Source organism: Copadichromis virginalis, linkage group LG2, assembly GCF_057382275.1.
Source record: "Copadichromis virginalis isolate Kocher_CV1m ecotype Utaka linkage group LG2, C_Virginalis_male_GT1.1, whole genome shotgun sequence".
NCBI lineage: Eukaryota > Metazoa > Chordata > Actinopteri > Cichliformes > Cichlidae > Copadichromis > Copadichromis virginalis.
Window position 1 is genome coordinate 13,476,308 of NC_140619.1, and position 20,831 is coordinate 13,497,138.

The following is a 20,831-nucleotide window of genomic DNA, read 5'->3' on the forward strand; positions in this document are numbered from 1 at the left end:
TGCCCCAGCTTTGTTTACTTTTTCCCACCGAGGCTTCTAGACTTCTGATTGGCCAACATTTCTGCACGGTTAGGAATCTAGCGCCACCTGCTGCTTTGGCATGTTCATAGCAGCGTTTTCCTTCATTTCTGCCTTTATGTGTGGACGGGATTATTTTTCAAAACGAAAACGGAAAATCTCCGTTTTCAAAAACACCCGTGTACGTGTGGACGTAGCCTCAGTCTCTGACTGGAAGCGCTAATTCATCATTCGGCTTTTGTCAGACTAAAGTAACTGTTACAACTGTTTGAAAAGCTCAGCTATACAACAAGGAGAGATTGAAAATTTCCTTTTAGTTCTCAGTTTATTTGATATTGACAAAAGTTAGTCAGTTTTGTCTGTTCTTCTGTAAAACAAACTAAGATTTATTTTTAGAATTAATACTTTATTTCTAAGTGGAATTGACAATTTAGTCTGTTTCATTTGTTCTATTTTGAAACTTAAACGCTTTAGCGGCTGCCTTTTGTGTAGTTTGCAATATTTGCCTTTATTTAGCTGAAAAAGTCTCATGTTCCTTAAGTACATCTACCCTGTTGAACTTATTATGGGAAATAAATATTTAAAAACAAGCTGCTGATTATTTCACATTTTACTTGTGAGCAACGGCACATTTAAATCTTACAAATATAGTTATTTGGCTTATATCGTGATAGATATCGTTATCGCCTGAAATGAAAAAAACATATCGTGATATGAAAAAATCTCATATCGCCCAGCTCTACAGTCAGGCTACCAAAATCTATCTCTGCCCTGCCCGTCCGGCTATTGTAGGAAGGAAAAATATATGTCAATGCTTTTGCATTCTTTCAGAAATGTAGCTGGGTAATTATGTCATTGGCATCGGTGAGCCACTGTCAATATGTGACATATTGAAATCGCGTTTGAATTTGCGCTTGTTTTTTGCTTTCACTTTGCAATCGTGCGAACTGTGTATAGAGAGCGACAGCACTGATCTGTGAGTGATGATAATTTGTGCACCAATTCCTCTGACATCGTCTTATTAATCGTTAGCTTACTATGCAAACATGACAAGTGAAATCTCCCGCAGCAAGCTTAAACATGTGAGAGGTTGATCGCGCAGAGAATCGCTGAGCTTATGTGAGTGCGTGTGTAAAAGCAGCAGGATATATATTTTAGTTCTGCTGAGCCAAATAAGACAGGTCAGGGTGAAGAAGTTACAGCCAAAGAAAAGCTTACCACAAAACGGAGAAGTTATGACAAATCAGACTATAAGGCAAAAAGAGAGTGCAGCTTTATGGTTTCATGGACAAAATAATTTCTGTGGCTACAATATGACGAGCTAAATAACCAGGGCTGCACATAAGTGGTCCTCAGGTGCGCATTCGCTGTCAAAATAAAAAACATGCACAAGGGTTAGGGTTAAATTTAAAAACTGTACTTTTGAGTTAAAATATATATTTATAATCTTAATAAATGACAAATTAAAAAGGCATGAACATTTTTTTGTATCGAAAAAATATCGAACTGTGACACCAAAGTATCGAACCGAACCGAACCGTGAATTTTGTGTATCGTTGTATCGTTGCACCCCTAAAGGGTCCTTTCAACGTAGCACTCTTAATTCTTATTCTCATGTATATATCTCATGTATATCTCATGCACATATCTTTCCACGTAGCACTTTTAATTCTTATCCCTACTTTTATTTTTTTCCATGTCTATTTAAGTGCTATTTATGACACTATGTTTGCACTGAAGCACCGCAGCAATTTCCTAATGTTGTAAACCTGCTCAACATTTGGCAATAAACCCCATTCTGATTCTGATTCTGATATACAGTGGGGCAAAAAAGTATTTAGTCAGCCACCGATTGTGCAAGTTCCCCCACTTAAAATGATGACAGAGGTCAGTAATTTGCACCAGAGGTACACTTCAACTGTGAGAGACAGAATGTGAAAAAAAAATCCATGAATTCACATGGTAGGATTTGTAAAGAATTTATTCGTAAATCAGGGTGGAAAATAAGTATTTGGTCACCTCAAACAAGGAAAATCTCTGGCTCTCACAGACCTGTAACGTCTTCTGTAAGAAGCTTTTCTGTCCCCCACTCGTTACCTGTATGAATGGCACCTGTTTGAACTCATCATCTGTATAAAAGACACCTGTCCACAGCCCCAAACAGTCAGACTCCAAACTCCGCCATGGCCAAGACCAAAGAGCTTTCGAAGGACACCAGGAAAAGTATTGTAGACCTGCACCAGACTGGGAAGAGTGAATCTACAATAGGCAAGCAGCTTGGTGTGAAAAAATCAACTGTGGGAGCAATCATCAGAAAATGGAAGACATACAAGACCACTGATAATCTCCCTCGATCTGGGGCTCCACGCAAGATCTCATCCCGTGGGGTCAAAATGATCATGAGAACGGTGAGCAAAGATCCAAAAACCACACGGGGGGACCTGGTGAATGACCTGCAGAGAGCTGGGACCAAAGTAACAAAGGTCACCATCAGTAACACACTACAACGGCAGGGAATCAAATCCCGCAGTGCCAGACGTGTTCCGCTGCTGAAGCCAGTGCATGTCCAGGCCCGTCTGAAGTTTGCCAGAGAGCACATGGATGATACAGCAGAGGATTGGGAGAATGTCATGTGGTCAGATGAAACCAAAGTAGAACTTTTCGGTATAAACTCAACTCTTTGTGTTTGGAGGAAGACGAATACTGAGTTGCATCCCAAGAACACCATACCTACTGTGAAGCATGGGGGTGGAAACATCATGCTATGGGGCTGTTTTTCTGCCAAAGGGACAGGACGACTGATCCGTGTTAAGGACAGAAATAATGGGGCCATGTATCGTGAGATTTTGAGCCAAAACCTCCTTCCATCAGTGAGAACTTTGAAGATGAAACGAGGCTGGGTCTTCCAACATGACAATGATCCAAAACACACCGCCCGGGCAACAAAGGAGTGGCTCCGTAAGAAGCATTTGAAAGTCCTGGAGTGGCCTAGCCAGTCTCCAGACCTCAACCCCATAGAAAATCTGTGGTGGGAGTTGAAAGTCTGGTGTTGCTCGGCGACAGCCCCAAAACATCACTGCTCTCGAGAAGATCTGCATGGAGGAATGGGCCAAAATACCAGCTACTGTGTGTGCAAACCTGGTAAAGACCTATAGTAAACGTTTGACCTCTGTTATTGCCAACAAAGGTTATGTTACAAAGTATTGAGTTGTATTTTTGTTATTGACCAAATACTTATTTTCCACCCTAATTTACGAATAAATTCTTTACAAATCCTACCATGTGAATTCATGGATTTTTTTTTTTTCACATTCTGTCTCTCACAGTTGAAGTGTACCTCTGGTGCAAATTACTGACCTCTGTCATCATTTTAGGTGGGGGAACTTGCACAATCGGTGGCTGACTAAATACTTTTTTGCCCCTGTGTGTGTGTGTGTGTGTGTGTGTGTGTGTGTGTGTGTGTGTGTGTGTGTGTGTGTGTGTGTGTATGTATGTATGTATGTATGTATGTATGTATGTATGTATGTATGTATGTATATATATATATATATATATATGTATGTAATCCCCCCTGCAATCCCCCCTGGCTTCTGCTCCGTGGCTGCTGAGTGACCCCTCATCTGGGGCTCTCCTCAGCTCTTTCTGAGATAGTGGCGCGGTTGCCCCTCTGTTGATCTTCCTTGGTCTCTTATGTTCTGAGGGCCTCTGGATGTCTGGAGTTTTGATTTCCTCCATACCTGCTTCATGCCCTGGAGGACGGAGCTGTGGCTCCCCACACCCTCTAGCAGATCATTACATGAAGGAACCTTTTAAATACAAGCGTGCTCATGCTCACAGGTGTACACATGGGTGCTCACACACACAAACTACACCCTTTGTGGCTCCTACCTCAAAGCACACTGTGCGCTGTCGATCTTACGTGCTGCACAATGATGTTTAATATTTACTGTTATAATCACATAGATCATCGTGATGTTGTTTATTATGTTGCTCTTTTTTTTCTTCTGCTTTTCTTTTTTCTTTCTCAACAGGTGATCCAGGTGATTGTTATATGTATTTTTTTTGTCTGCTTATTTTGTTGGTTTTTGTTTTTTGCCCTTTATCCCCGTCCCTCTTCCCCGCTGTTTTTCTTTCCCTCTTTCTTTCTCCCCTTTCTTTTCCCCAGTCAAGTCTGTCCCGTATTTAGCAAGTGAAAATAAAATAAACAAAAGGTGAATCAAATAGACCATTACAGCAAGGCTGGGATGGTCCATTTGGCAAAGTAAATCCGTTGGGCATCTTTCTTTGCCTTTAGACAATAATTCTGATGGCAAAAGAGCCAAACGGGACAGGCAAAAAAAAAAAAAAAAAAAAAAGTCTCATCAAGTGTGATAAGTCCCAGCTGTGCTCTCCTCCTGTGTCCCATTCCCTTGTTATCCCTCAGTGTATTTTAGCCCTGTCTTTCTCTCTGTCAGTGTTGCGTCGCCCCCTCATGCTGTGTGTGTTTCCCTCTGTGCTCCTAGTCTCTTGTCTCCAGGTTTCTTAGAGTTTAGTTTTAGTTTCAGCTTGTTTTTTTGCAAGTTTGTTTTTGGAGTTTTGTCCTATAATTGCAATAAAGCAATTGAATTTACAAAAAAAAAAAAGTGATTTAACTCACTTTTTTCTTTTTTAAAGAAACCTTTATTGCATTGAGATGTCAGTATATTTATGCAAGTAGTCTTTTATTGCTAACAACAACTCAGCTTCAACCTGGGACATTATTTCTGTTTGCAATATTCAAATCCATACAAACACATTTATATTTGAGGTGAATTTCACGAAGTTTTAGTTTTTCTGGATTGAGCAGTTTGTGCCAGTGTTACGTTCCCCTGAGGGGTCTAGGCGGTGAGGGGAAAGTAACAAAAAGTGACCGGGTCAGAAAAAGGAGTCAAGGAGGCAAAAGGGTTAAATCAAAGAGTTTTATTAAAGTTCCCTTTCAAACTCAACTAAAAGAGACGGACAAGCCGCTATCACCATTTAAGAAAAACCAAACTCAGGCATTGGTCAATAAAGTAAAACGTAAGCCAAAAAGAAGGAGAGCAGCTCACTAGCTGTAAACCACAATAACACAGCTCACTAGCTGTAACCACTCACAAACACACACACAGCTCACTAGCTACAAACACGCACAGCTCACTAGCTGCAACGGCACTCTGGCCCAGAGCTCACCTTTCCCTGGGCTTAAATCTCCTTAATTACTGACGTGAGTCAGCTGTGTAAAAGGGAAAAGTGGCACCTCAGGCAGAAGAGGTAGTGTGACACGCCCACACAGGCACCTTCAGGAGGAGGCCCAGCTAAGGCCGTAACACCAGTGAACAACTGTTTGAAACTTGCTGGTGGCAAGGAAACCCACTTTGTGTTGAATACAAAACGACATACGTTCCAGAGTCGTCTGTTTCTAATACCAGTTGTGCTAACAAGACAGCACAAAGACAGAAGGTGTATTTCAAGAGTTGTTTTTTCCCCTCTAATACTAAATAAAATGATTTATACATATCTACAACACACCCTTCTATATCAATTATATAATACTGCATGTATACTATGTACATAAACTAGTGTTGTAAAATAAACGTTTAAAGTTTCATTTGGTCTTCAAAGTTTACGTTTTTGATTTTGTCTCATTTCAGAGAAAAAAAAAAGTGAAACTATAAAACATACACAGATGCTCCAAATATTCAAACAAAAAGTGAGAGTGAACATGAAAGACATCTATCTTTAAACAACCAGGCAGGTCAGAATTGTTCACATAAGACACTAAAGACACTCAGCAGTTACAGAATCACTGCAATAATGAGACACAATCTTTAAATTCTTAAGAAATCCCTCATGTAGACGTTAAACGTGATTCTGAGTCCATGAGAGCCTGCAGATTTGTCTGTGCATCTGCAGTTACACAGCTTATCTAACAGAAGGAGATACTTCTACCTGCACAGAACACAGACGCACTGAGGAACCACATGAATGGTGCCAGACTCCAAAGCCAGGATAAAGAGGTTCAGTGAATGTGGTGTTGAAGGTGTGGAGGTGGATCAGAGAGTCACTGGAGACATTGTAGAAGGACAGAGTGCCAGCAGGACAGTCCACATACACTGCTACTCGCTTAGGGCCACAGGAAGGGGACAAGGAGGATGAGGGGTGAATGACTGATATTCTCTGATTGTGATACACAGTGTAGCCGCGGGCATTAGAGCAGTCCAGACTCCAGGACTGAGGATTCTCTCCAAATCTGCAGTTTTTTCGTTCTCCTTTCCTTGCAATTCCTCTGTAACTTACTGATATGTCAACCTCACCTGTCCACTCCACCTCCCAGTAACACAGACCATGTAAAACATCTTTACACAGCAGCTGACACCAGTCAACAAATCTGTCATCATGATCGGGATATATGAAGTTGTTTCTCGTATGTGTCACCTTCATGTTATTCATAGACAGTTTGAGATTTTTGTTTATTGTATTTGTGTTGACTGTAAGTTTAGAGAGATCTGTCAAGAAAAGAGACAATGCAGCTGGAGTTAATCTACCAGCTGTTCCTTTAACACTTCACAATATCAGTGATAATCTTAAGAGAATGACACCAAAATATAAAGACAGCTTAATATTTACTGTTTTATCTTTATGAATTAAAAAAACAAAACACTTACACTTCTTCAATCCTGGTTTCAACCACTCTGCTCCAGCAGGTTCCACCCTGAAATGACAAATATCAGCACCATATCTTTCAACATGCAAAAACAGAAATTACATCCAGTGTATCAACACCCATTGTGCTCAGTCATTAACAATAATGTCATCTCATCGACCTTAGGTTTTCCAGTTTCCAGCGTTGATCCTTTACTCCAGTCTGAAGCTCTACTCCTGCATCCTCTGGATGATTGTAACTCAAGTCCAGCACTTTCAGATGAGAGGTGTTGGAGTTCAGAGCTGAGGCCAGAGAAGCACAGCCATCCTTTGTGATCAAGCAGCCCGAAAGCCTGGAGGCACACAAAATGAGGCTGGATAAGCTACTAAAGCAACAAAACGCTGACGTACTGTGATCTATCATTTAATTAAGCTGATTATTATCATCACATTTTGTTTCTTTAATTATAATCCAGACCATTAACTTCAACCAATAATCAGGTGTCCCAATAGAAAACGTAATAAAAATAAATATTATAATATAACAATGTAAGCAGAGAAACAGTCATCTTAATTCACAGTGTAAATACTGATTTCAGAGGCTAATCTTAACCTGAGAGTTTCCAGTTTGCAGTGTTGACTTTCCAGTCCAGTGGACAGTGCCTTCACTCCTGTATCCTTCAGGTTGTTGTTATTCAGGTCCAGCTCTCTCAGACTCGATGACTGGCAGGAGAGAGCTGGAGAAAGAGCTTCACAGCTTTTTTCTGACAGGTTGCAGACACTCAGTCTGAAAAGACAATAATGAATAGGACACAATGATTGGTTTGAATAAACAAATAATCTAAAAATGAGCATAAAATCTTATCAACTACAGTGGTATGCAAAAGTTTGGGCACTCCTGATAATTTTCATGTTTTTCCTTCATAAATCATTGGTTGTTTGGATCAGCAATAGTGTGCAATAGTTACTTAAACTAAATTAGGCAGGTGCATAAATTTGGGCACCCCAACAGAAAAATTACATCAATATTTAGTAGATCCTCCTTTTGCAGAAATAATGCCTCCAAACACTTCTTATAGCTTCCAATGAGAGTCTGGATTCTGGTTGAAGGTATTTTGGACCTTTCGTCTTTACAAAACATATCCAGTTCAGTCAGGTTTGATGGTTTCCGAGCATGGACAGTCACACCATAGATTTTCAATAATATTCAGGTCTGGGGACTGAGATGGCCATTCCAGAACATTGTACTTGTTCCTCTGCATGAATCCCTTAGTAGATTTTGAGCAGTGTTTAGGGTCTGGCGCAACATATTAGAAAACAAAATTGGCTTTTAAGTTATCTTACTGTCAAATCATACATTTTTATACAGATACTTTAAAAGTCTCAGATTATTTGTAAATAATAGGCTCAGATTATTTACAAACTCTACTGTACAATACATTTTTTCCCATAATTTTCTATGAGGGTCATAGTGATGTACAAATACAGGTAGATGTTTTGTTGAAATCACATCCCAGACAATTTACACAGGATCAAATTAGGTAAGGGTAAAGCACAGTAAGCTGAACTTTTCAGGGGACAGCACTAGTTCAGAATTCATACCTTGTGATTTAAAAGGCACTGAGAGAATTTTTAGATAATATCTTGTATAAATAACTGAATTAAGAAAACCATGTACCCATAAATTGAATAAATATATTTGATTTATGCAAGCATGTATACTGTGGTTAAGTGCTCTATATGCCATTAGCAATCATGAAGTAACTCAAATGGCTCCAGATGGCCAAATATAAAAATGTTGGTACTTGTATCTGCTTTTAAAGGATCGATAAAGTTTTCTGCTGTGCTGTTTTACTCCCACAGCTAGTCCTCAAAGTCACAACATTCAATTTAATTCAGTTTTATTTATACAGCATCATATCACAACAACAGTGTTCTCAAGTCACTTTATATTGTAAGGCATCCCCCCTTCAATAAATCTGTGGCTATATGAAAATCTGTGGCAATGTCAGACTCCCCCTCCCCAATCAGACCAGGAGTGACATGTTTAGCCGTATGTTCTCCTTAAATTGCTGGCTGTCTGAGTGGTGTCCCAGAAACGATGTGGGCTTCATAGATAATTGGCAGACCTTCTGGAGGAAACCTGGTCTTGTTAGGAGAGACGGCATTAATCCCACTTTGGCTGGAGCAGTTCTCATTTCTAGAAATATGGACAAATTTATTAAACCCCCCAAAATATGACTATCCAGAGTTGGGACCAGGAAGCAGAGTTGCAGTCTTACACGCCTCTCTGCAGCTTCTCTCCTCCTGTTACCCCCCTAAAACCCCATTTCCATTGAGACTGTGTCAGCTCCCAAACAGACGAAAAACTAAAAACCAGCAATAAACAACTTAAACATAAAAAAATCACAAAGAAAGAACAATACAGTATCCACATCTGAAACAAAGAGTAAAACAGTGAAATGTGGATTATTAAATATTAGGTCTCTCTCCTCCAAGTCCCTGTTAGTACATGACTTAATAATTGATCAGCAAATCGATTTACTCTGCCTTACAGAAACCTGGTTGCAGCAGGATGATTATGTTAGTTTAAATGAATCAACACCCCCGAGTCATTCTAACTACCAGAAATCTCGAAGCACAGGCAGAGGGGGCGGTATGGCAGCAATTTTTCACACCAGCCTATCAATCAACGAAAGACTGAGACAGACTTTTAATTCATTTGAAAGCCTGATGCTTAGCCTTGTCCACCCCAGCTGTAAACCTCAGAAACCAGTCTTACTTGTTATCATCTATCGTCCACCTGGACCTTACACAGAGTTTCTGTCTGATTTCTCAGACTTTTTATCTGATTTAGTGCTCAGCTCAGATAGCATAATTATTGTGGGTGATTTTAACAATCATGTAGATGCTAAAAGTGACAGCCTCAACATGGCATTTAATCTGTTATTAGACTCAATTGGCTTCTCTCAAAATGTAAAAGAACCCACCCACCACTTTAATCACACTCTAGATCTTGTTTTAACATATGGCATAGAAACTGAACATTTAACAGTGTTTCCTGAAAACCCTCTCCTGTCTGATCATTTCCTGATAACATTTACATTTACAATAATTGATTACACAGCAGTGGAGAGTAGACTTTATCACAGTAGATGTCTTTCTGAAAGTGCTGTAACTAAGTTTAAGAATATAATCCACCTACAGTTATCATCTTCAATGCCCTGTACCAATACAGAGCAGAGCAGCTATCTGAACGCTACTCCAACAGAGGTCGATTATCTTGTTAATAATTTTACCTCCTCACTACGTACGACTCTGGATACTGTAGCTCCTGTGAAAACTAAGATCTCAAATCAGAAGTACCTGACTCTGTGGTATAGTTCCCAAACACGTAGCCTAAAGCAGATAACTCGTAAGCTAGAGAGGAAATGGCGTGTCACAAATTTAAAGGATCATCATTTAGCCTGGAGAAATAGTTTGTTGCTTTATATGAAAGCCCTCCGCAAAGCCAGAACATTTTACTATTCATCACTGATTGAAGAAAATAAGAACAACCCCAGGTTTCTCTTCAGCTCTGTAGCCAGGCTGACAAAAAGTCAGAGCTCCAAAAACAAAAAGTTGAGCCAACCATCCCTTTAACATTAACTAGTAATGACTTCATGAACTTCTTCACAAATAAAATTTTTATCATTAGAGAAAAAATTACCAATAATCATCCCGCAGATGTAATATTATCTACAGCTACTCTTAGTACCATTGATGTTAAGTTAGACTATTTTTCTCCAATTGATCTTTCTGAGTTAACTTGAATAATTACTTCCTCCAAACCATCAACATGTCTTTTAGACCCCCATTCCTACAAAATTGCTCAAAGAAGTCCTGCCATTAATTAATTCTTCAATCCTAAATATGATCAACTCATCTCTAATAATCGGCTATGTACCACAGGCCTTCAAGCTGGCAGTAGTTAAACCCTTACTTAAAAAGCCATCTCTAGACCCAGCAGTCTTAGCTAATTATAGGCCAATCTCCAACCTTCCTTTCATATCAAAAATCCTCGAAAGAGTAGTTGTCAAACAGCTAACATCATCTGCAGAGGAATGGCTTATTTGAAGAGTTTCAATCAGGTTTCAGAGCTCATCACAGCACAGAAACAGCTTTAGTGAAGGTTACAAATGATCTTCTTATGGCCTCTGACAGTGGACTCATCTCTCCGCTTGTCCTGCTAGACCTCAGCGCAGCGTTCGATACTGTTGAGCATAATATTCTATTAGCACGATTAGAGCACACTGTAGGTATTTCAGGTACTGCGCTGCAGTGGTTTGTATCATATCTATCTAATAGACTCCAATTTGTGCATGTAAATGGAGAGTCCTCTTCACACACTAAGGTCAGTTATGGAGTTCCACAGGGTTCAGTGCTAGGACCAATTCTGTTTACATTATACATGCTTCCCTTAGGCAGCATCATCAGAAGTCATAGCATACATTTTCACTGCTATGCTGATGACACCCAGCTCTATCTGTCCATGAAGTCAGATAACACACACCAATTAGTTAAACTGCGGGAATGTCTTAAAGACATAAAGACCTGGATGGCCGCTAACTTTCTGCTTCTTAATTCAGATAAAACTGAGGTCATTTTACTTGGCCCTGAAAATCTTAAAAATGTGATATCTAACCAGATTCTTACTCTAGATGGCATTACCTTGGCCTCCAGTAACACTGTGAGGAACCTTGGGGTCGTTTTTGACCAAGACATGTCCTTCAATACACATATTAAACAAATATGTAAGACTGCTTTCTTCCATTTGCACAACATCTCGAGAGTTAGAAATATCCTGTCTCAGGGTGATGCTGAAAAAATAGTTCATGCATTTATTACTTCTAGGCTGGACTACTGCAATTCATTATTATCAGGATGTCCAAAAAACTCCCTGAAAAGCCTTCAGTTAATCCAAAATGCTGCAGCAAGAGTACTGACAGGGACTAGAAAGAGAGAGCAGATTTCTCCTGTTTTGGCTTCCCTTCATTGGCTTCCTATTAAATCCAGAATTGAATTCAAAATCCTGCTCCTCACATACAAGGTCTTAAATAATCAGGTCCCATCTTATCGTAATGACCTTGTAGTACCATATTACCCTATTAGAGCACTTTGCTCTCACACTGCAGGCTTACTTGTTGTTCCTAAAGTATTTAAAAGTAGAACGGGAGGGAGAGCCTTCAGTTTTCAGGCCCCTCTTCTGTGGAACCAGCTTCCAATTTGGATTCGGGAGACAGACACGATCTCTACTTTTAAGATTAGGCTTCAAACTTTCCTTTTTGCTAAAGCATATAGTTAGGGCTGGATCAGGTGACCCTGAATCCTCCCATAGTTATGCTGCAATAGACGTAGGCTGCTGGGGGATTCCCATGATGCACTGAGTTTTCCTTTCCAGTCACCTTTCTCACTCACTATGTGTTAATAGACCTCTCGGCATTGAATCATATCTGTTATTAACCTCTGTCTCTCTTCCACAGCATGTATTTCATCATGTCTTCCTTCTCTCACCCCAACCAGTGGCAGCAGATGACCCCGCCCCTCCCTGAGCATGGTTCTGCTGGAGGTTTCTTCCTGTTAAAAGGGAGTTTTTCCTTTCCACTGTCGCCAGAGTGCTTGCTCATAGGGGGTCATATGATTGTTGGGTTTTTCCTCTGTATCTACTGTACAATATAAAGTGCCTTGAGGCGACTGTTGTTGTGATTTGGCGCTATATAAATAAAATTGAATTGAATATGTAAAGAGCAGAGTTTTTTGCACACACTGAAAATCCTCAAAAAGGAAACAAAGATACCAAAAAGAGAAAAATTAAAAATAATCATAAGAACTGACCTCAGAGTTTCTAACTTTCGTAACGAATGCTCTAGTCCATCTGACAACAGTTGTACTCCTGAGTCCCCTGGATTATTGTAGCTCAAGTCCAGTTCTTTCAAGTGGGTAAGGTTAGAGTTGAGAGCTGAGACAAGATACCTACAGCCATCCTCTGTAATCTGACAGCCTGACAGTCTGCCGAACAAGAAAACAACACAAGTCCAATTTATTTTCATTTTCTATTTTCAGTATCCCGAGCTGAAAAATTTGTAAAGGATGGTGCTTAGTTAGGGATGAAAGAGGGAGGACACATGACACTCATTGTGATTCCATAACCTGTTTTTTCACAGGTTAAAGATTGTTACATGTCTGATCTGACCATATCAGTTATTTATATTATTTATCCATACCTTAGAGTCTCCAGTTTCCAGTGTGGGCTCCCCAGTTCAACAGAAAGTGCTTTCACCCCAGAATTCTGCAGTGTGTTGTTACTCAGGTCTAGCTCAAGCAGACTAGAGACTGGGTTACTGAGAACTGAAGTCAGAGCTTCACAGCTTGTCTTTGAGAGGTTACAGTCAGTCAGTCTAAAAACAGAATGTGAAAAAACAAACAAACAGATTTTTAAATACTGAAACAAAAGAAATGCTGCTTTCCTGTTTTCAATAAATGTGTACCTGTCTGTGTACTTACATGGCTTTTTTGGAGGCTTTGATCACTGGCAGCAGCCTCAGAAGAGCCTCCTCCGAAGCAGAGTATTTCTTCAGGACAAACTCATCCAGATCATTTTCTGATGACAGTAAGATGAAGACCAGAGCTGACCACTGGGCAGTAGACAGTTTATCCACAGAGAGGGTTCTTGAACTCAGGGACTGTTGGATCTCCTCCACTAGAGAACGGTCATTCAGTTCATTGAGACAGTGGAACAGATTGATGCTTTTTTCTGCAGACAGATTCTCACTTATCTTCATCTTAATGTACTGGACTGTTTTTTGATTGGTTTCTGAACTGCTTTCTGTCTGTGTCTGCAGGCCTTTTAGAAGATCCTGATTTGACTGCAATGAAAGACCCAGGAGGAAGCGGAGGAACAAGTCCAGGTGTCCATTTGGACTCTGCAAAGCATTGTCCACAGCACGTTGGTAGAAGTCTGTTTTTACAATCTTATTTTTAGGCGTTTCAGATGTCTGAGATGCTGTTTGTTCCTCTGGTAGCACGCTGACTCCAGAGTTGATGAAGGCCAGATGGACATGAAGAGCAGCCAGAAACTCCTGAACGCTCAGATGGATGAAGCAGAACACTGGGTTCTGATATAGCCCCTTTTCCTCTTTAAAGATCTGTGTGAACACTCCTGAGCACACTGAGGCTGCTCTAATATCAATGCCACACTCCGTCAGGTCTGATTCATAAAAGATCAGGTTTCCTTTCTCTAGCTGGTCAAAAGCCAGTTTTCCCAGAGATTCAATCATCTTCTTGCTTTCTGGACCCCAGTGACAATCTGTCTCAGCACCACCATCATACTTGATCTTCCTTACTTTGGACTGAACCACCAGGAAATAGATGTACATCTCAGTCAGAGTCTTAGGTAATATTCCTCCCTCTCTGGTTTTCAACATATTCTCCAGAACAGTAGCAGTGATCCAGCAGAAGACTGGGATATGGCACATGATGTGGAGGCTTCGTGATGATTTGATGTGGGAGATGATCCTGCTGGCCTGTTCCTCATCTCTGAATCTCTTCCTGAAGTACTCCTCCTTCTGTTCATCGGTGAACCCTCTGACTTCTGTCACCATCTGAACAAACTCAGGAGGAATCTGACTGGCTGCTGCAGGCCGTGTGGTTATCCAGACATGAGCGGAGGGAAGCAGTTTCCCCCTGATGAGGTTTGTAAGAAGCACACCCACTGAGGCGGACTGTGTAATATCAGTTAGAGTTTCACTGCGGTGGAAGTCCAGAGGAAGTCGACACTCATCCAGACCATCCAAGATGAACACAACTTGGAAGTGTTCAAACCAGTAAATTCCTGCTTTTTTGGTTTCAGTAAAGAAGTGATGAACAAGTCCCACCAAGCTGAACTTTTTCTCTTTCAACACATTCAGCTCTCTGAATGTAAATGGAAATGTAAACTGGATGTCCTGGTTAGCTTGTTCTTCAGCCCAGTCTAGCGTAAACTTTTGAATTAAGACTGTTTTCCCAATGCCAGCCACTCCTTTTGTCAGCACTGTTCTGATTGGTTCATCTCTTCCAGGTGACTTTTTAAAGATGTCTTCTCGTCTGATTGTTGTTTCTGATCTGTCTGGCTTCCTGGATGCTGTTGCGAGCTGTCTGACCTCATGTTCATTATTGACTTCTGCAGTCCCTCCCTCTGTGATGTAGAGCTCAGTGTAGATCTGATTCAGAAGGGTTGGGTTTCCTGCTTTAGCGATCCCCTCAAACACACACTGGGACTTCTTCTTCAGATTACTTTTAAGTTTACGTTGACATTGTGGAGCAAAAAGTTCTAAATGGACAGAAATTGCATCAGTGAGCAAAAATCTACCAAATAAAAGCACAAACAAAGTTTACAGTTGTAACAGTACTGTATATGCCTTGTGAACAGTAGGTGCTGTTATTTTCCCATCTTGGGATAATAATGGCAGAAGAATTCAGAAGGTAGCAGAAATATAATGAAGTACAACAGAATATGCTGTTATGGTTCTTCTCTTGTTATCAATAAAAGAGTAAATGAACCAGTAATTTAATTAAAGTAAAAAAAAAAAACGAATTTGAAAAAAACCCCCAAAAAAAACAGTGTAGTATAATTTCTTGTTCGTTTAGTGTTATTGGATACACTTAGAAGAGATTCTCATTTAATCTAAACTGTTCAGTTCCTATTTTGGGAATGAGAGTGTAACCTAGGTTATTTTCACATTTTTCCATAGCAACTGTGATTCAAGTCCAATGTGGTGGATGACACTTGAGCAACCTCTGCATGGTGTCATGTGACAAAACTCCTTAAAAAAAGATACTGAGCATTTTATTGATCCTTGCAGGCAGCGCAATTTATAAGTGCAAGTAAATAAAGGACATTTCATATCCTTCTTTTTTAATGTGTTACTGTAACCAATTATAGACCACCTAATTTGAAGTCTAAATCTACTGAAACAAGGTACCAGCAGCAGCAGCGCAATAGTAGTGACACGTAAGCATAAATGTAGCTCAGGTAGTGTTTTCACTGGAAATTTCAGTATAAAACAACTGCTAAATACTTTATTTTAACAACACCTAAAGTAACTAAAACTGGTAATTCTTTAGGAACTGCACAATAATATCACATTATGAAACATATTTTGCATAACAAGAAAGAGAAACTGTCAAAAAGTTAACAGAAGGAGAGGGAGAGAGAGCCTGAGCCCGAGGACGGCCATTGCAGGGACAACCGCAACCCCTACTCAGAGAAGAGCAGAGGAGAGCCCCGCAGGCTCCACCAGAGCAGTCTGAGCTCCAGGCACACAGACCCGAGACCCAAGTGCCATCCACCCCGCAGCAGGGGCCCAACAGTGCCAGGGGGGCCCATGTCCCGCCAAGCAGTTTAATTTTATTTATACAGTGCCAAACACAACAGTAGTCACCTCAAGGCGCTTTATATTTTATACCAGGGGTGGGCAAATCCAGGCCTCGAGGGCTAGTGTCCTGCAGGTTTTAGATATCACCCTGGTTCAACCCACCTGAATTAAAGGATTAGTTCATTACTAGGCCTCTGGAGAACTACAAGACATGTTGAAGAGGTAATTTAGCCATTTGATTCAGCTGTGTTGGATCAAGGACACATCTAAAACCTGCAGGACACTGGCCCTCGAGGCCTGGAGTTGCCCACCCCTGTTTTATACTGTAAGGTAAAGACCCTACAATAATACAGAGAAAACTCCAACAATCAAACGGCCCCCTTGAGCAACAACTTGGTGACTGTAGGAAGGAAAAACTCACTTTTAACAGGAAGTAAACTAAAAACTGAGACCAGGTTCAGAGATGGGCAGCCATAGTTAGTGAAAAAACTAAGACCACTCAGTGCATAGGAGGTCTCTGAATGGTCTGGATATGGACCACCAGTGACGCTGACCCCAGCCAAATCCAAAACCAGTGAAAAAAAAAACATCAGAAAGGATGAGGAGAGAAAAATGTCAGTTTCTCCACCTTTTGGGTGTTGCCTCATTGTTCCCCTTCTAGTACACCTGTTGTTATTTCTTGAACATCAAAGCAGTTGAAACAATCCCCAGAAGTTGAATTAACCCGTTCCTTTGTTATTTTTTGGGCAGCGTTGTTTCTTTGGTACTATATTGCTATTAGATGCTGACAGTTTGCAGACATGCCTGGGTTTGTCTCATGCACTAGGGAACTTAAATTGCATTGCTGTAGAAATTATATCATGATGCGACCCTTATATCACATACTAACTTATATTTACCATAGACAATATGATATTGCACAGCCCTATTTAAGAATTTCTACACTCACAAAAATCAGTTATTAGGGTTTTTTTGGGGGGGGGGGGTTAGGACCAAAACTGCTAATGTGATGAGTGCTAATGTGCTAAGTGAGGAATTTTCTAAATAAAAGACAGAATCGGTATATGGTTCAGGAACTGAATTTTTAAATAATTGCACCCAAACAGATCAAATATAGTACAATGTGCAATTTCTGTCAACTGCTCATCCATGAAAACACTGATAAATGACTGCAATGATCTGTCACATTTACTGATCAGGCTCATTTTACTTACTGTTCTGCAGATAGTCAGCCATGCCGTTCTGTTCCATTTTCCTCAGGAAATGCAGGGCGAGCTTCACCAATGCCTCTCTGTTCTTGTGTTCTTCACCCTCGCCCCCCAGCAGCATCTCTTCCTCCATCTGACTCTCTGAGTTATCTGGAAACAACACCTTCTGGATCTTCTTCAGCTCATTTTTCACAAAAGTGATAATGTTGTCCTCCAGCAGCTTGAACAGGATATAACAATTAATGAAACCAGATTTAAATCATCACAATGACCATCAGACACAAGTGCAGCATGGAGATGACTGAGAATAAAACACATGTAAAAGAAGTTGTTGTACACACCATAAAGATAAAGACTGAGTCCGGATGTGATTGATGCTGCTGGGCAGGCTGATCACTTGGAGCCTCTGTACTTTCCTCGTCAAATCTGGAAGAATTGTGAAAAATTAGCTCCCATCATATCTGTTCACACAAAAACAACCACAAGGCAAAGGTCCATCTAGTAACATTTGGTCTCAAACAGTGAATGTGAGTGACTGTGAGCAGTGAGTGATGCTGAAGCTTTTAAGAATTAACAGGTTTCTGTATCTTTCAGCATCCTAAGCTGGGTCTAGTCCTAACAGCTTGCACTAACTCCCCCTCCTTCACTGTAAACTTCTGAAGTTCTCTGAAGCAAGTCATCTACAACCTCCTACTGCTCCTCTTTAGGTTCTCCGACTGGTTATACTGGAAACTTCAACGTTTCACTAAGATGAGCTCTAGTATTCAGTTTTCACTATCATCCTGAAGTACTTACGCCTCGTTAACAGAGTCGAGTTCATCGCTGGAGTTATGAAGAACAGATTCATCGCACGTTGTGGGTGCTGATGAATCAGGTTCAGAAGATGCTGGTATCTGTTGTAACCTGAATAACAGCAGATAAGGTTAAATGAAGAAGAAAAGATGCCCCTTGGCTGCAGTGAGTGACAGATGTTATTGTAAACAGCTGATGTCTGGCTTGGTGGACAGATGTGCTACCACTACATCTCTATGTTCAGGTTTCTTTTAGTCACAACATTCTCAACCACATGCTTCGTCTCCTTGCAGCTCTGTAGAGACAAAAACAATGAATAATTAGTAAGATGTAATGCAACGACTTACTGTTTCACAAATAATCTTTGTAATAAATTCACGATCGCATCCATGATCCAGTTCTTTATGAAGGATAACCAGCTGCATATGGGCAAGAAAACACATAATTACAATGAACAGCATGAAGTTAATTAACTCCTGGTTAAAATGTTTTATTTGCTAAAGTCCAGTTAAATATTTCTGGTAGCTTTCCATCCTTACCCTTCATTAGCAGGCAGGTTCTGACTGTTCTCTGTATCTCGGCTGAAATCAATATATCGCTCATTTGAGCTGCTGCTCATCGTGGACACACAGACGGGTTCAGGTTTAGGAGATTTTTTTCTCCGATGTTTCCTGATAAAATATCGGTAAATGTATCAAAGGTCACACATTCAGCTTAACTGTAAAACATTTTAATAGAGAATAAATTGTTAAGTTTTAATGCTGACAACAACTCACTTTGTGTCTTGTGATCCTTGTTTGAAGTCAATATGTCGCTCATTGGACTGGTCGCTCATCATTGACACACAGCTGGGTCCGGGGAACAATAGGAAATGTATCAAAGGTCACAAATTCAGTTTAACTGTCACAGATTAAAATAATATAATAAATAAATACAGTGGTTTGAAAAGTATTTGCCTCCTTTTCTTTGTAAAATTTACATGTTTCTGGCACACACTTGACTGCAGTCTACGCTGCCAAGGGTGGCACAACCAGTTATTAGGTTTAGGAGAAAGTACGTTTTCCACAAAGGGCAGGTAGATTTGATAGATTTTTGGCCTAAATAAATTTAAATTTAAACAACTCACCTTGTCTCCACTGGTGCTTGTTTGAAATCAATATATCGCTCATTTGAGCTGCTGCTCATCGTGGACACACAGACGAGTTCAGGTTTAGGAGATTGTTTTCTCTGACGTATCCTGATAAAATATTGATAAATGTTTCAAAGGTCACATATTCAGCGTAACTGTTAAGTTTTAATGCTGACAAAAACTCACTTTGTTTCCTGTGCTCCTTGTTGGAAATCAATATAGCGCTCATTTGATTGGTCGCTCATCACGGACATACAGTTGGGTTCAGGTTCACGGTGGGCTGTGTGGGGTCTGTGCTGCTTCTCTGGGCTTCACACACACAGTTTTACATGTGAATAAAAATGATGGTGCAGTGATTTAAATGCAGAGCTGTAGCATGCAGAAGAGTCCCTGGCAGTAAAGAAAGTCATCTGACCTCTGAGCTTTGGTGATCTCGTCTCCACACAGAGTGGCTTTAGAGGGAGGAGGAAGCTCCACTTTGTTCTCACACAGCGACATCACAGAGTCAGCTGAAGCACAGAAACCTGCAGAAAAAAAAAAGATTTCTCCTCATTCTGAGTGTCACAAACTCACCGCTCTGAGTGAAGCAAATCAGAGTCAGAGCCCAGCAGTGAACCGTAGGCCTTACTCACCTCTACACGGAGACAATCATCTGCAGCTTCACAAAGACATAAAATGAAAGTAAATAATAACCAGGAAGCGATGACGTCACTGCAGGCTGCTACGACTCTTCTTTTATTCTTTTAAACATATAGGAGCAATACTGCCCCCTGCTAGGCTGGAGTGGGCAGGATAGGCAGGATTTTTAAATGGGCCAAGAAATTCATCCACAAAAACATAAAAAAGAGCTACTTTACTGTGCTTCATGTCACTCCATCAAAGTTTGTTCATAACTTTAAAAATGAAACTTTTTGCCTACAGTTTATACCGAGTGCCTCAGTTTGACCAAACACTTCACAGTGTAGAAATGTTTTCCTTTTGTTCCACGTGCTACTATTCTTCTCAGTGTCCACAGCAAACTCCTGAGACGTGCATTAAAAATGAAGGCAGAAGTTACAGAGAGGGAAGGATAATAAAAAAAAAAAAAAAAAAAACAACCCACAAAATTTAAAATTTTGCAGCCACAATAAGTCAAAGTGTGTCTCATAGTTTCACCGGTTTTATTTGTCAGCCAAGCAGACAAATCGTCTCTTCTCCTTGAACTTTGCGTCTGCCACACTAACACCAACACCCAAAACAACTAAGTGCTGTATCCTACCAGACCTGAGTCCACCATCCATCCATCCATCTTCATCCGCTTTATCCGAGGCCGGGTCGCGGGGGCAGCAGCCTAAGCAAAGAGGCCCAGACCTCCCTCTCCCCAGCCACCTCCTCCAGCTTATCTGGGGGAACTCCAAGGCGTTCCCAGGCCAGCCGAGAGATATAATCTCTCCAGCGTGTCCTGGGTCTGCCCCGGGGCCTCCTCCCGGTGGGGCATGCCTGGAAGACCTCACCCAGGAGGCGCCCAGGGGGCATCCTTGTCAGATGCCCGAACCACCTCAGCTGGCTCCTTTCGATGTGGAGCAGCAGCTGCTCTACTCTGGCCGAACTTCTCACCCTATCTCTAAGGGAGAGGCCAGCCACCCTTCGGGGGAAGCTCATTTCTGCCGCTTG

The 20,831-nt window shown here is 40.8% G+C and overlaps 1 protein-coding gene across 1 annotated transcript; it reads right to left on the reverse strand.

Annotated features, from left to right (window-relative positions):
• Positions 1-4,914: 4,914 nt before the first annotated feature.
• Positions 4,915-19,870, reverse strand: LOC146717076 (uncharacterized). The gene is made up of 17 exons (XM_085471503.1): positions 19,811-19,870; positions 19,594-19,702; positions 19,365-19,487; positions 19,176-19,286; positions 18,826-18,897; positions 18,589-18,720; positions 18,397-18,468; positions 18,053-18,160; positions 17,599-17,683; positions 17,264-17,477; positions 13,201-15,004; positions 12,921-13,094; positions 12,532-12,705; positions 7,271-7,444; positions 6,840-7,010; positions 6,681-6,727; positions 4,915-6,521 (listed from the first exon to the last, which is right to left on the reverse strand). The coding sequence occupies exons 2-17, from the start codon at positions 19,674-19,676 to the stop codon at positions 5,938-5,940; spliced, it is 4,128 nt and encodes a 1,375-aa protein (XP_085327629.1). The 5' UTR covers positions 19,677-19,702; positions 19,811-19,870; the 3' UTR covers positions 4,915-5,937.
• Between the last annotated feature and the right edge of the window lie 961 nt (positions 19,871-20,831).

Bases quoted from the DNA above. Each gene is read 5' to 3' on its own strand.
- LOC146717076 (XM_085471503.1), bottom strand. From the start codon at position 19,676: ATGTCGCTGTGTGAGAACAAAGTGGAGCTTCCTCCTCCCTCTAAAGCC. The intron at 18,898-19,175 runs GTGAGTTGTTTA...CCCCGGACCCAG, and splicing joins CAAGCACCAGTGGAGACAAG to CTGTGTGTCAATGATGAGCG. The intron at 6,522-6,680 runs GTAAGTGTTTTG...TTTTCTTGACAG, and splicing joins GAAACCAGGATTGAAGAAGT to ATCTCTCTAAACTTACAGTC.